Below are 12,342 nucleotides of genomic sequence, written 5' to 3'. Positions count from 1 at the left end.
TGGAAAAGCTCCTGGTGGAGAGTCTGGATTTAAATCTGGGGCTCTCCACCATTTGACCCTAGAACTGAAGAAGCTTCTCGAATGACCATACCATATTAGCACAGTAACTTATGATAGTGACTTCTACATTTTTGACTTTTTGACAACATCAGCCGGTTTCTGAGTTAACAAAAAACCCTCACTGGTTGTATTGCTTTAAACTCAAACCTTCACACAAGGAGAAAGTAAAGTAGACGTGTTTTTGGTAAACTTTTTCTTAAATGAATAGTATCACCAAATGGATTTTAGTTGAACAGTGTCAAAGTATTTCTGGGTGGATTTTCCCCTCAGAGTCCAGACTAGGCCGGACCCCAAGTGAAGCGGTGGCTGCCCTCCTGATTTAGCCTGTTGAACACAAAGTGGGACCACTGCATCTATCAGACCTGAACCATGAGCATTTTGTCAGGCAAGGGGAGGCAGTTGTAGTCACTGCTATGACCTGTGGGTAATGGTCTTTCAGTGTTAAATTGAGTGAAATTATCGGCCATGAATGTTTAATCGCCACTTACCATTTCCTGTGAAGAGATCTTTTTTTTTTTTTTTTTTGGCATGTGTTTCCACTGTTGTTCAAAAAAAGTCAGCAAACGAAGATTAGAAGATTTTTTTTTCTCTTTATTTATTTTTCAACTGCTTTTTCAACAGCAGTTTGTGGATTTAGATGTATGTGACTAAGTGGCTTTTGTTTTTTTCCTCACTCTCAGAATTTAAGTAAGCAATGGAAATAAAACTATGTGGTAGTTTGTTAGTAGTTTGAAATAAAAAAATCAAACTGTCTGATGATCTAGCTCCTGATTATAGCTTAATTTAAATGTTTTAATTGGGGTTATTCATAGTCAGCAACCGAAATGTTGCTGTGCTGCACCCTTTTGTTGTTTTTGTGCTTTGTTTTTTTCTTTTCCCTTAGCTTTTTCCTTTGTAGCCACCGGCACATAGTATTTTAACATATCAGTCACAAATGATGTCAGATTTGGATTTCCATGTACCAAGTGCATATCAACTTACTAAATGCTGCAAAAGTTTTAACCTACTAAAATACTTGTCTATTTATGGAAAATTCACAATTATATATGAGTGAGCTCAGAAAAGAGGTGGACATTGTGAAAGTTTTCAGCATGAAATGCTAACAGTCAATTAAAATTTATTCAAGAAACTTTTTCCCTTTAGGACTTATTTTTTTTGTCTCTCTCTCTTTTATTTTAATAGGTTGTAAATATGTATTTTGAATATATATATCACTGTGTTGGGATTTAAATTGATTAATTTATTCAATGCCTATATATTGTTGTTGTTTTTACATATCCTGATTTTGTTTTACTAACTGGAAACAAACCAAGGGGATGAACACATTGTGCTTAGTTAAGGAGATCACGCATCAACGTTTTTTTTTTCTAATTCGTGTTATTCTCTTCATTTATGTTTTGCTGTTACAGCTTTGGGTGATGTTTTTATATATTAAAAAGTGATATTCATTTAATTGTATTTACTGATATGTAACATTATGTTTTACTGTGTTGTAATTGATCAGGTGTGTTGTGGTCACTGCTTGTAAAATAATTTGATTCAGAGAGTTTCCAAATCATGACAAAAGACAAAGGTCACAGTATCACATTCTGCCATTTTGTTCACGTGAGGTATGTTGTCACTTCGAAGTTGCAACACGAGCAGGACATATAAAAGGTGCGGACATATGTAAATGTAGGTGTATATACAAATTTTACAAATGTAGACCCGAGTTTTGTGAGTTATCCTCTCATGAGGGAAGTAGAATGAAGCTAATTAGCCCAGCAACTTACCTAGATCTACTATTTGGTTTAACCAATCAAATTGTTCTTTGTGATATTATTTAATTCTACTCACAAAAAGCAAACAAAAAAAAAACTTGGTGTGAAAAACAGCTGGAAACTGTCATCAGAACAAACAGCAGCTACTGTAGTTTTTTATGCAATTGGCTCGATCAGAATTCCTGTTTCTGCCATAGCCAATGAAAATTGACTACATTTAACAGCTCTGTGTAACAACCTGGTGACATATGATTGGCTGCAAGGGAATTTTAAGCAAAGATTTCTATAAATATAATGAGTCAAAAGATATATAACATCATGATGAGGTGATAATGTATGTTACATTCATATTTTATACAACGTAGTTTTTCATTTATATCAAATAATGGTCTGTTAACCTATTTAATGTTCACCATGTGAGGCTCCTGAGTTTTATTTCCTTTTTTATGTTTAAAGTCAAGTTTTAATGAAGGGTTAAAGGTGCTTTTGTGGGGTGATAGATGGAGAAGGTGCACAGTAGTTAGTGTAAGTAGTGAGGAGTAGCTTGGTGGTTTGTAGCTGTTTAAGATAAGATGCAGAAGTGTGAGCACATCTAAATATGTAGGTTCATATTTGATGAAGCATCTCGGGGGGAGGGTGTGCAACTCATGTCCACATCTAGTTCTATCAGATCACTCTGAATGTGGCACGTGTTGCACAAGAATGCTGTACAGAGGTGAGATGTCGTTAATGACAATGAGGCTGTTGTTACTGTAGGAATGCTGAATGTACGGTGAGTGATGTAATGAAGTTGTGCAGCAATGTTTTCTTTGTTGTTGTTTTCCATTGTACCTTTGAACTGTCACTAGAAGAATGAGTTGCATTAAGTTTGGCTTTCCTGAAAACTGTGCTTAAGTTTTGTTTTTTGTTTTTAACCTCGTGTGCTGCATTTCTCTAGAGCTGCACAACAAAAACATGTTTTTGCTTTTGTTGAGACAAATAAAGTTTACATTTCATGCATAAAAATGTTCCCATCTTAGGTAAAAGTGCCAACTTGATTCAGTTGCAAACTGCTGGAGTGAATGAACTTGAAATTGTGACGTGACTTTGAGCAATTTTCCATGATGTTCATCCTGAACAATCATTATCTCTAGGCATGTGTGTTTTGTAGTAGCAGACAATGGAGGTTAAGCACTGAAGTAATGGAGTCCTTTCCTGCTCCACTGTGGGTAAAGGTCTAACTTACAGCTAAGAAAGCTTCCTACGGTTTTAGTTTGGCTTTTGTAGGCTTCTAACAGTTCAAGCTGACATGAAAGGTTTTGGCATTTTTTATTTTTATTTTTTACAAATTATATCAGTAGTGTCATACCTTTAACTTATTATTAACCTCCATAATAAATATTCATTTCTCCAGGTATCTAGTTTGGATCCATTACCACAGGAAGAAAATGTAAACATTTAAATTGATGTGTTTCTCAGTTAATTGTTGGGCTCTGTGAGTTGCCTGTGTGTTACTGCCTTTTGAGTCAGTCGGTCTGTCAGTGGGATGTTTTGTCTCATATTCTGCATTTATCTAATTTTTGTAAAGTGCATAGTTCTTACTTGATGTTACAAGTGGCAGGTGTGGCTGTTTCATAGTTGATCTAATTCATTACATTTGTCAAGAACTGTTGCTCTTTAATAGATACGATTAAGAGTTCTGCCTGTTATGTGAAACATTGAAGTGATCTAGTGTGACACTGACCTTAAGAGTGCAGTGAGGAGCATCATTACAACCATTAAATATTTCAGCTCACATAAGTAACCCTGTTGGATCCTATGGGCTCAATGCTGTTAGACACTTTTGCTAAGGATTTCCTCTCATGGGGCAAGGAGTACTTCAGGATTCATGATTTATTTTGCAATGACTGCAGCAAAACATCATGAGGTATTCAAACACATATAAAGGTGTGGCTTTTTGTCATGATTTAAATGAGACTGAACTGAAATTATGCCATTTTGTCATTGTGCTAAAATGAATATACTATTATATATTAAAATATATTTGCTAACCAACTCTGTGTTGCCCGGACGTCTCCTTCAAAGACAACTAAGAAGTTATAAAATCTGAAGATGGAGAGGTGAAAATGTCACTGGACTAGTACCAAATGCTTTATTTGTCTTCATGCTGAGTGCAAATAATCCTCAGCAACTTGTAATTTCTGTTACCACAATCCAATTTTAGGATGAATACATGTCCATCCTAGAGATTTTTAATGATAAAACCTGTAGACTTTTGTCTGTAAATATTGACTGTTGAGACAGTCAGCAGCAGTGTTAGTGTTACGGCTGGGCACCCGGTGTGTTTGAAGAGCAGACCCAACCCCAGATGCAAAACTGAAGTGTAACGAAAAGCGAGCTGTTTATGCAGGATAATAGCAAAAAACAAAACAAAGGCAAAGACTAAATGATAACCTAAACTGGGAATAACTAGAACAAAACATGGAAACTATGACATGAACATGAACCTGAACATTATGAAACTATAACATGAGCACAACATGAGCATATCTAAACCTGAGACTCTAAGTGACATGAGAATCCATGGACATGAAGCGAGATAGACAGATAACCTGACACTGAACCAAGGAAGACAGAGAACTTGAATACACACAAGGATAATGAGAGAAGTGGAAACAACTGGGGAAACACAGCTGACACAAATGAACCACAGGAGAAATACAACTAAACACACTGAACATGGCAACACAAGACTTTCAAAAAAAAAACAGGAAACATGGTGAGACGTAGGCATAACAGCACTAATTTGACTATAGGATTTGGAACACACAGACATGAAATACACGACAGACTGGGGAAACAGAAAGGAATACAAGGAGAGGAACATGGCTACAGCTAAGGGCTGCAAGACACAGACATAACTAAAAGTTATACATAGAGGACAAGACAGAAATGACACATAAACCAGAGAGCATGAATGACAATGTTAACTAGACTAAACCTACTAATAATAACACTAGAACTGAACATTATCCACAATACATCATAAGAAATCAAAAATGCAAAATAACTCAATAGGCTGAGTCTCAGGCGCTGACAGGTAGGTTTCATTATGAGAATGAAGGAGAGCTTAAATACCTTACAGTAACTATGCTAATAGCACTTCCTTCTTTCACATGGTATTTGGCCTGTTGCCAGTGAGTTCATATAGGGGGTGAATGTCCAACCTTTCCAGTAAAACGATACTGCTGGATCAAAATAAGAAAAAACTGACCCAAAATATTGTATACAAGGAGGGATATTAGAAGGGGTTTATGACCCGCACATGTCACGTGATTAAAAAAACTGTTAAAATTTATGGCATGCCATACAGCTGTAATAATTAATTAATAACTAATTAAAAACTAATTAGAGTTTTGGATTATAATTCAAACGATAAGTATTTAAGAACTAAATGGATATAAATGTAAGATTATTTTTGAGTTATGTAATATTTTGTTCAGAAATTGGATAAATCATTAATGTTTTTTAGAATTTATATGTGTGTGTGTGTTGTTAATATGTTATTTATAATTAAGTGAGAGTGTGATATACTTGTCGACTATACTTAATGGAAATCTCTATTTCATTTTATTTGTGTATGTTTAATATGAAAAAAATCACAATCAGAAAGAAGGTCTCACTTCTTCTTGTTCGACGTCGTCACCATTGTCATTGGCGTGAGTGAACATATTGCTGTCAGATTTCTTGATAACTTAGTTTTGAATTTCAAGGTGGATGATGTGGTGAGATTTAGATCCAGAGTTAGAGATGACAAATAAAAACGCTGATGAACTTTACACTAAAAATGAATAAATTCCTCGCATGCCCCTGTTTGTAAACTTCAAAATTACAAAAGTAAAGTTATTAAGTGCAATTTTTACAAGGAAGAAAACTTGCCGATGGAGACATCAGAGGAAGAAATGAAAAAGAAGGATTTGTGACTGAGCCACTCGAACAATAACCTAAATAACTGAAGTACTTGGCCATTTCTTGATATTACTCTCCTGCTTGGTCCAGTGGCTTCCAAAAAGGTAGCCTAAACCCATCTGCAGCAGTTATATTTAAATACATTTTGGAGACATTTTCAGCATTACGTTTTTTCTTGGAATAGTATTGTTTGGTTCTTCTGGTAACTAAGCAATCCTAAAAACATCCTCCAGTATCTAAACAAAAACCTCTGTCAGTACCAGAAAACCCAGCAGGCAGGTTTACAGGTTAACAGTAAGAACTGAAAGTGAAGAAATGCAGTTATAGGTTTTGTTATGACAATGAAAGAAAGTCAAAGAAATTAAATAAAAGTAGAAAAAACATGTTTTAATAACATGGAAAAATGAAACTTTACTTCACTGAGTATTTTTTTTCTTTTTCTTTTTTTTTTTTTACAGTTACAGTGTTACAAATATTAACATTTCCATGGCCTCTTGTCAGTAACATTTCTCTTCAAATGAATTCACTTCAACCTTTTACGGGTTAATCACCAACCTTGTCAGTACACAAGATTTATTGTAACTGATAAAACCAGACAGACAGGCCTACAGAGACAGTCAGAATCAGTGTTGAAGAAATGCAGTGATAGGTTTCATTATGAGAGAGAACAAAAATATTAAATTCCTTACAACAAACATGTTAATAGAACTTTTTTTTTTCAATTTAGTCGTAGTTTCAAATGAATTTACTAGTTGACCTTCATTTTTTACACTGTACTTACTGTGTTACAAAGTTATGGGTAAAGAATGTAACTGGCCTGTTGCCAGTAAAATTTCTGTTCATATGAACTCACCCTGCCCTTTACCAGAAATGTCCAAACTTTGCAGTAAAAAGAAACTGCTGCAAGAAAGTGAGAAAACAATAGCCTAAGTCAATGTAGACATTCTTCCTCATGAAGTTCGAGGGACATCAAGTATACAATATTATACTCTTAACATAGTCCCTAATTTTTCTTTATTAGCTTCATTCTTAATTTTCTTCCATCTAAATATCTTAAATATACCCCATTCCCATTTACCTTTTTATGTGACCATATATATTACCTAAAATGATTCCTTCTAATATTTTGATCATAGCATACTACTCACTTTGATTTTCACATTCTACGGGTCTTTTGGTGGGTGTATACATATACCCACAAACGTTTCCTGGGTGTGGCATGTGGCTGTATACTATATATAGCAGCTTCCTGGTACCCAGGTTATGGAACATAGTTACCAGTCACAGATCAGCAGAACATTTGAGAGGAGCTCAGCTACATTTGCAACAACTGAAAGACAAGGCAAGAAAAATCTGTATGAATTTTCATCTGCAACAATGTTAAACTTTTTATGAATGTGATGCTGTAAATGTATATCTTGACATAAAGAGTGCTGCAGATAGTACGGTCACTCTGTAGTTGCACATGGAATAATTCCAGGGTTTAGGAGATTCCTAAAGATTTTATAAATACAACAATGCATTGAGATATTGCCATATGATTAGCTGACAAGATGTTCATTTTAACAAGCAGTTGAACAGGTGTACCTGAAAATCCAGTCAGTGAGTGAATGTTTTGTGTATGAAGGTAAATTTAGGGGTTGATATTGTGGCTTCATATACAAGTGCTTCACATTTCATAGGGTCAATGTGCAACCCCAGCATACAAAACTCTTATTAATGTTGTGTCTGCTACTATCTAGACTACTCCTTTAGGATCAAATAACAGTTCAAACTAAATTACTTTCATTTTCTAAAACTTATTACAGCACAGGACAGCTAAAGCTAAAGATGGCAAACGGACCAGCCCTGTCCACTGCTAAAGGTGGGGAAGTATATGTACGGAGTGAATTCAGAGATTCCTGCACAATGTTGCATGTTCTCCATGCAAATCAGTTTGAAGGAGAAATTTTTGATCCAGCACTCACTGGGAAGACAGAAGAGAATTTTTACAGAGGGGCCCCACCTCAGTGGTTAAACTTCTACATCAGTGAACAGGCAGAGTCCCTTGGGACTGCTTTTATCAAAAGAGATGGATATGAGAAACTCAGGGAACAAATTCAGAAAAATAGAACATTTCCAGGGATATCAGCTGTAAAACTGACACACCAACCAGGATGTGGGGGAACTACAATGGCCATGCAGGTGATGTGGGATTTGAGAAAAACCTTCAGGTGTGCTGTTTTAACTGGCTCCACCTCAGACATGGCAAAAGTTGCAAAAGAGGTTGTCCAACTTTTCACAGCAGGCAGTCGAAACGACCAGAACACTGTGCTGTTGTTAGTGAATGAAAAGAAAATCCTGGAAGATCTTGAAATCAACATTATGATGACAGTTGCTGAGCAGAAGATAGTTACTCATATGCCTCTAGTCATTTTCCTCAGCTGTGTGAGAAACAATGCACCTCAACAGAGTGACCACGTTGTCCTAAAGAACACACTCTCAGACAATGAGAAGAAAAATTTTGATAAGAAAAAGGAAGAGCTTCAAAAGAGGTACAAAGATAAATGTGAACAATTTCATGGCTTTAACATAATGCAAAGTAATTTCTCTCAGGACTACGTCAGGGAGGCATGTGCTGCATTAGAAAACAGCAAAAAAACAAATAAACCTCGGAAGACGCAGCTTGCTGCCTTCCTGTGCCTGCTGAATGCCTACGTACCAGGTTCATATCTCCTGGAGTCTCAGTGCCTGGACTTCCTCGGACATGAAGACTACGATGACCTTTCACTGGAGGATCAAATGCAGCCTTTCAGTCATCTCATCATCACATTCCAAGAAGATGGAAGAGCTGAGAAAAAGGTCCGCATGGCTCACACTATGATAGCACAATATTGTACTGAACTGTTGGCAAAGGCAGGTGTGACCAGAAGTGACACAACAAGAAACTTCTTGAACAGTTTTTGCAGAGATCCGATTCCTCTGTGGTTGCTTGGTTTTGTCAAAGAGATGTTAACCAAAAGAGAAATGAAACAAGAAGTGGACCAAGTCAACAGCACAGACATCAAACAGAAAAAGTTTTCTAGACTGATTCTAGACATTGAAATGATGGAGGGGAAAGAGCAGTGTGCAACAGTTTTAAAAGTGGCCTCAAATACATTTGGTCAAAATCCATTTTTTCCACAAGCTCTTGCTCGTTTTTATTATATAGAACTAAAAGACTACAATCAGGCAGAAATGTGGGCACAGAGAGCAATAGAAAGAGATCCTCAAAATTCATTTGTTGCTGACACACTTGGCCAAGTCCATAAAAACCACCTAATGAACAATGAGGTTTCTGAACCAAGAGACATTTTGAGACTGGCCAAAAAAGCCATTAAAGCTTTTGAAGATGAAGAAAAACTTGCTGAAGATGAAGATGGACCAGACATGAAAAAACATGGCAATATAAAAGTTTCACCTTTTTATAACTTCAGAGGGCAGTTTGGTTACCTGCAGGTCTGCAAAACTCTGCATAAGAAACTTGTCAGTCAAAATGAAACCTGGGAAAAAGTTCTCACCAAAAAAGTATCGATGGGCTCTGTCCTCGAATTACTTGGAGACAACAAACTCCAAAGATTCAATGATCTCATATTAAGCCTGCAAGATGACATTGAGAGAAAATGCATGTTTTTGGAAAAATTTCAGACTTACTCAAAGCCTAAAATGCAGAAAGATGATCCTGAATATATATCTGAAGACACCTCAGAGTGCTACCAGAAGTATGTTGGAGACACAACTGCAAAACAACTCATCCAGATGTTTCCGGAGGGAAACCTAGATGACCAGTCTGTGGAAGTGCTGTCATTTCTTGTCAAACAATACACTCAATCAGAGCTCGAAGACATATCTACAAAGTGTAGAGAAATGTGTCCAAGTGCAGATTCAGAAGCAGCTCTGGTCAACAACATCCTCACACTATTTATAGGGAAAATGCCATCGAGCAAGAAAGACCCACCTGAGCTGCACATGTTCTCCCTCCTCTGGTACTGGGCTGGAAATCAAGGCCAATGTGATTATGACCTCAGTGAGTTAACTCAGCAAATGTACAAGTCTTATGAAAATACATATAAGAAGTACTTTCGAAACAGATACCTCCTTCCTGTGTTTTTCATTGGGAAAGGTGAAGGTGTGAAGAGAATTGTTCACAGAAATGTTATTGAAGCAGATTGGAGCGATAACTGGAAGAAAGAAGAAATCTTCAGAAATCCTGCTGTTCAAGAGCTCCTTCTCAGACTTGATGGAGAAGTAAGAAACTACAAAGTGTATGCAAGAGTTGGTGGCAAAGAGATTGAGATCGATGCCAATGTGAGAAACAGCCTTTGGAAACCACGCTCAGTTACCTTTTACCTTGGATTCACCATCAGAGGTCCTGTGGCCTTTGACATTCAGCGCAAAACTGCAGACACAGGTAAGAAAGCATAACAGTTGAAACTACAGTGAACTGTAGCTGCTTGTTATTAGTTTATAGTTCTATAGTGATCGTGTTTGTATTATGGTCTTGAAGACATCATTTTTCAGGTTGAAAAATTATTTTCGAAACACATTTTGTAAAACTACCAGTTTAACCAACATCATGTATTTATTTGCAAAACAACCAGCAAGTCCAGGAAATTACTCTTCTTATGAATATTGGTACATATAAAATAAAAGTCCTGTCCCCTCGCCATTAGTGTTTTGTTGCTCTTAATAGCAATAATATATGTTTGGAAGGAAACATATACCAAACAGACAACTTTTTATATATCAGCAGAAAGACACCTTGGACATTAATGTAACAGCAAGTTCTAAATATTAACATGCAAATATGTTTACTAACACATTATATCTACTAAGATTACAACATCAGCTTGTATACACCTTAGTTTCTGTTGTGGAATAAGATTTTTTTAACATCCATTATTGTGTTTTTCAACTTATTTTATTTTTACTGATTGCCTCAGATCACAGCGTCATGGATCTCAGTGGAACAGCCCTGACCAACGATGTGAAAGACACCAAAGATAATGAGGGACATTAAAGTTTGTGCTCAGTTACCCCATGGGAAGGTGATTCTGAGACTTTTCTTTGTGTTTATGTGATTACATGTAGGGGCAAAAACGAAAGCAAAGGGCTCTGTAATGTTTAAAACCAATGCAAAAGAAGTATGTGTTATGGTCATTTTTCCTGCTGCCACAGTTTTAGTCATAAATATATTATTTCTGCTAACACCTTAGATTAAACAACAGACAAACAACAAAAAGTTGAGTTCCTAAAACTTTTTTGCCAAGTGTCTATTTAATACTTTGTTAGTGGATTTGTCACATCTATGTAAGCTTTTATGTAGTGAAGTTTAGAAACTTTGTGAAGAAACGTCTCAAATGATTTTTTACATTGTTGTTTAATTGTTTTAATTGGAAGTTTTAAAAACATGATATTACAGAATTGTTTTGTCATTTATAACATGACACGAGTGAAGCATAACCAATGAAAATGTTTGACATATTTTAGTTGCTGCTTGATATATTGTACTGTTTTGATTTTTTTTCTAAAACAGTAGATTTATGAGATATAAGTTTATTTGTTGTTTTATTTGTGCATTAAAATGCAGTTCCGTGTATGTGCTATTACCTTCATGGATTTATTAGGGATTTATGCAATTTTAAAAATAGAAAATAGGGTTTCTTTGTTCTTATTGTGTTGCATTGTGTTGTGAGGTTTTTTTTCACATTTTTAATCAGACCTTTGTAGTTTTATCTTTGTTTAAATTAAGATGAGTATTGCTGAATTTATCATTACTCAGTAGGTAATGTTTTGTTTCTGCAGCACTGAATCTATTTGGAAATTTGCATACTCAAATTTGATTATGTGAATCAATATTAAAGTTACATACATAGCCACCTTTGTATAATAATATTGTTTTGCATTAATTTCAAATGTGTTTACTGGCTGTTAGTGAAAATGAAACAATTACTTTTAAATGTTTTAAATGTACACTCGGTTTTGCATTTGATGGTTTTTGGGGGTATTTTAAAGGGTGTATCTATAGCTGTGGCATACCATTAAAACATTACATTACATCGTTATTGTTGTTGTTGTTATTATTATTAGTAGTAGTAGTAGTAGTAGTAGTAGTATGGTCAACTTTTAGAGAATTGCCAACTATCTCTCAATTTATTTGTCAAAAAACTAAAAAAGAAAGACATAAATTCTGCATTAAATATCAGAAAAACCTAATTTGCTTGAATACTTTTGTCCATGGTGATCCCTCAGTGAAACTATGCCATCTGACAGCATAATAAACATATAGTTGCACTTTGTCTGTTGATTTGAATAAACAGAGTAGCTTGAAAAGGAATCAAACTCTTGGCCTGATTATTTTTTTTATTTTTTTTATTTTTATTTTTTTTTGTCAACCACCGTCTGATGCCTATAATTACGTGACAATTGTGTATGGGATAGGTATGAATGTGTGTATGAATTTCCACTTTTGGTGCAGCTCTCTGACTGTAAACATAAACATAGAGCTTGTCTGGCATATACTAAATTATCCAAAATATATTATAAACTTCCAAGT

The 12,342-nt window shown here is 35.5% G+C and overlaps 1 protein-coding gene across 1 annotated transcript; it reads left to right on the top strand.

Annotated features, from left to right (window-relative positions):
• Positions 1 to 7,574: 7,574 nt before the first annotated feature.
• Positions 7,575 to 11,782, top strand: LOC147333341 (sterile alpha motif domain-containing protein 9-like). Its single transcript, XM_086266399.1, has 2 exons — positions 7,575 to 10,197; positions 10,730 to 11,782. The coding sequence occupies exons 1-2, from the start codon at positions 7,599 to 7,601 to the stop codon at positions 10,804 to 10,806; spliced, it is 2,676 nt and encodes an 891-aa protein (XP_086122525.1). The 5' UTR covers positions 7,575 to 7,598; the 3' UTR covers positions 10,807 to 11,782.
• Positions 11,783 to 12,342: the final 560 nt, after the last annotated feature.

Source organism: Aulonocara sp. 'chitande type north' Nkhata Bay, linkage group LG3, assembly GCF_057382095.1.
Source record: "Aulonocara sp. 'chitande type north' Nkhata Bay isolate Kocher_YH1m ecotype deep benthic linkage group LG3, A_spYH_male_GT1.1, whole genome shotgun sequence".
NCBI classification, from domain to species: domain Eukaryota; kingdom Metazoa; phylum Chordata; class Actinopteri; order Cichliformes; family Cichlidae; genus Aulonocara; species Aulonocara sp. 'chitande type north' Nkhata Bay.
The sequence above is the reverse complement of the archived record's forward strand: the minus strand, read 5'-3'. Positions and strand labels throughout refer to the sequence as shown.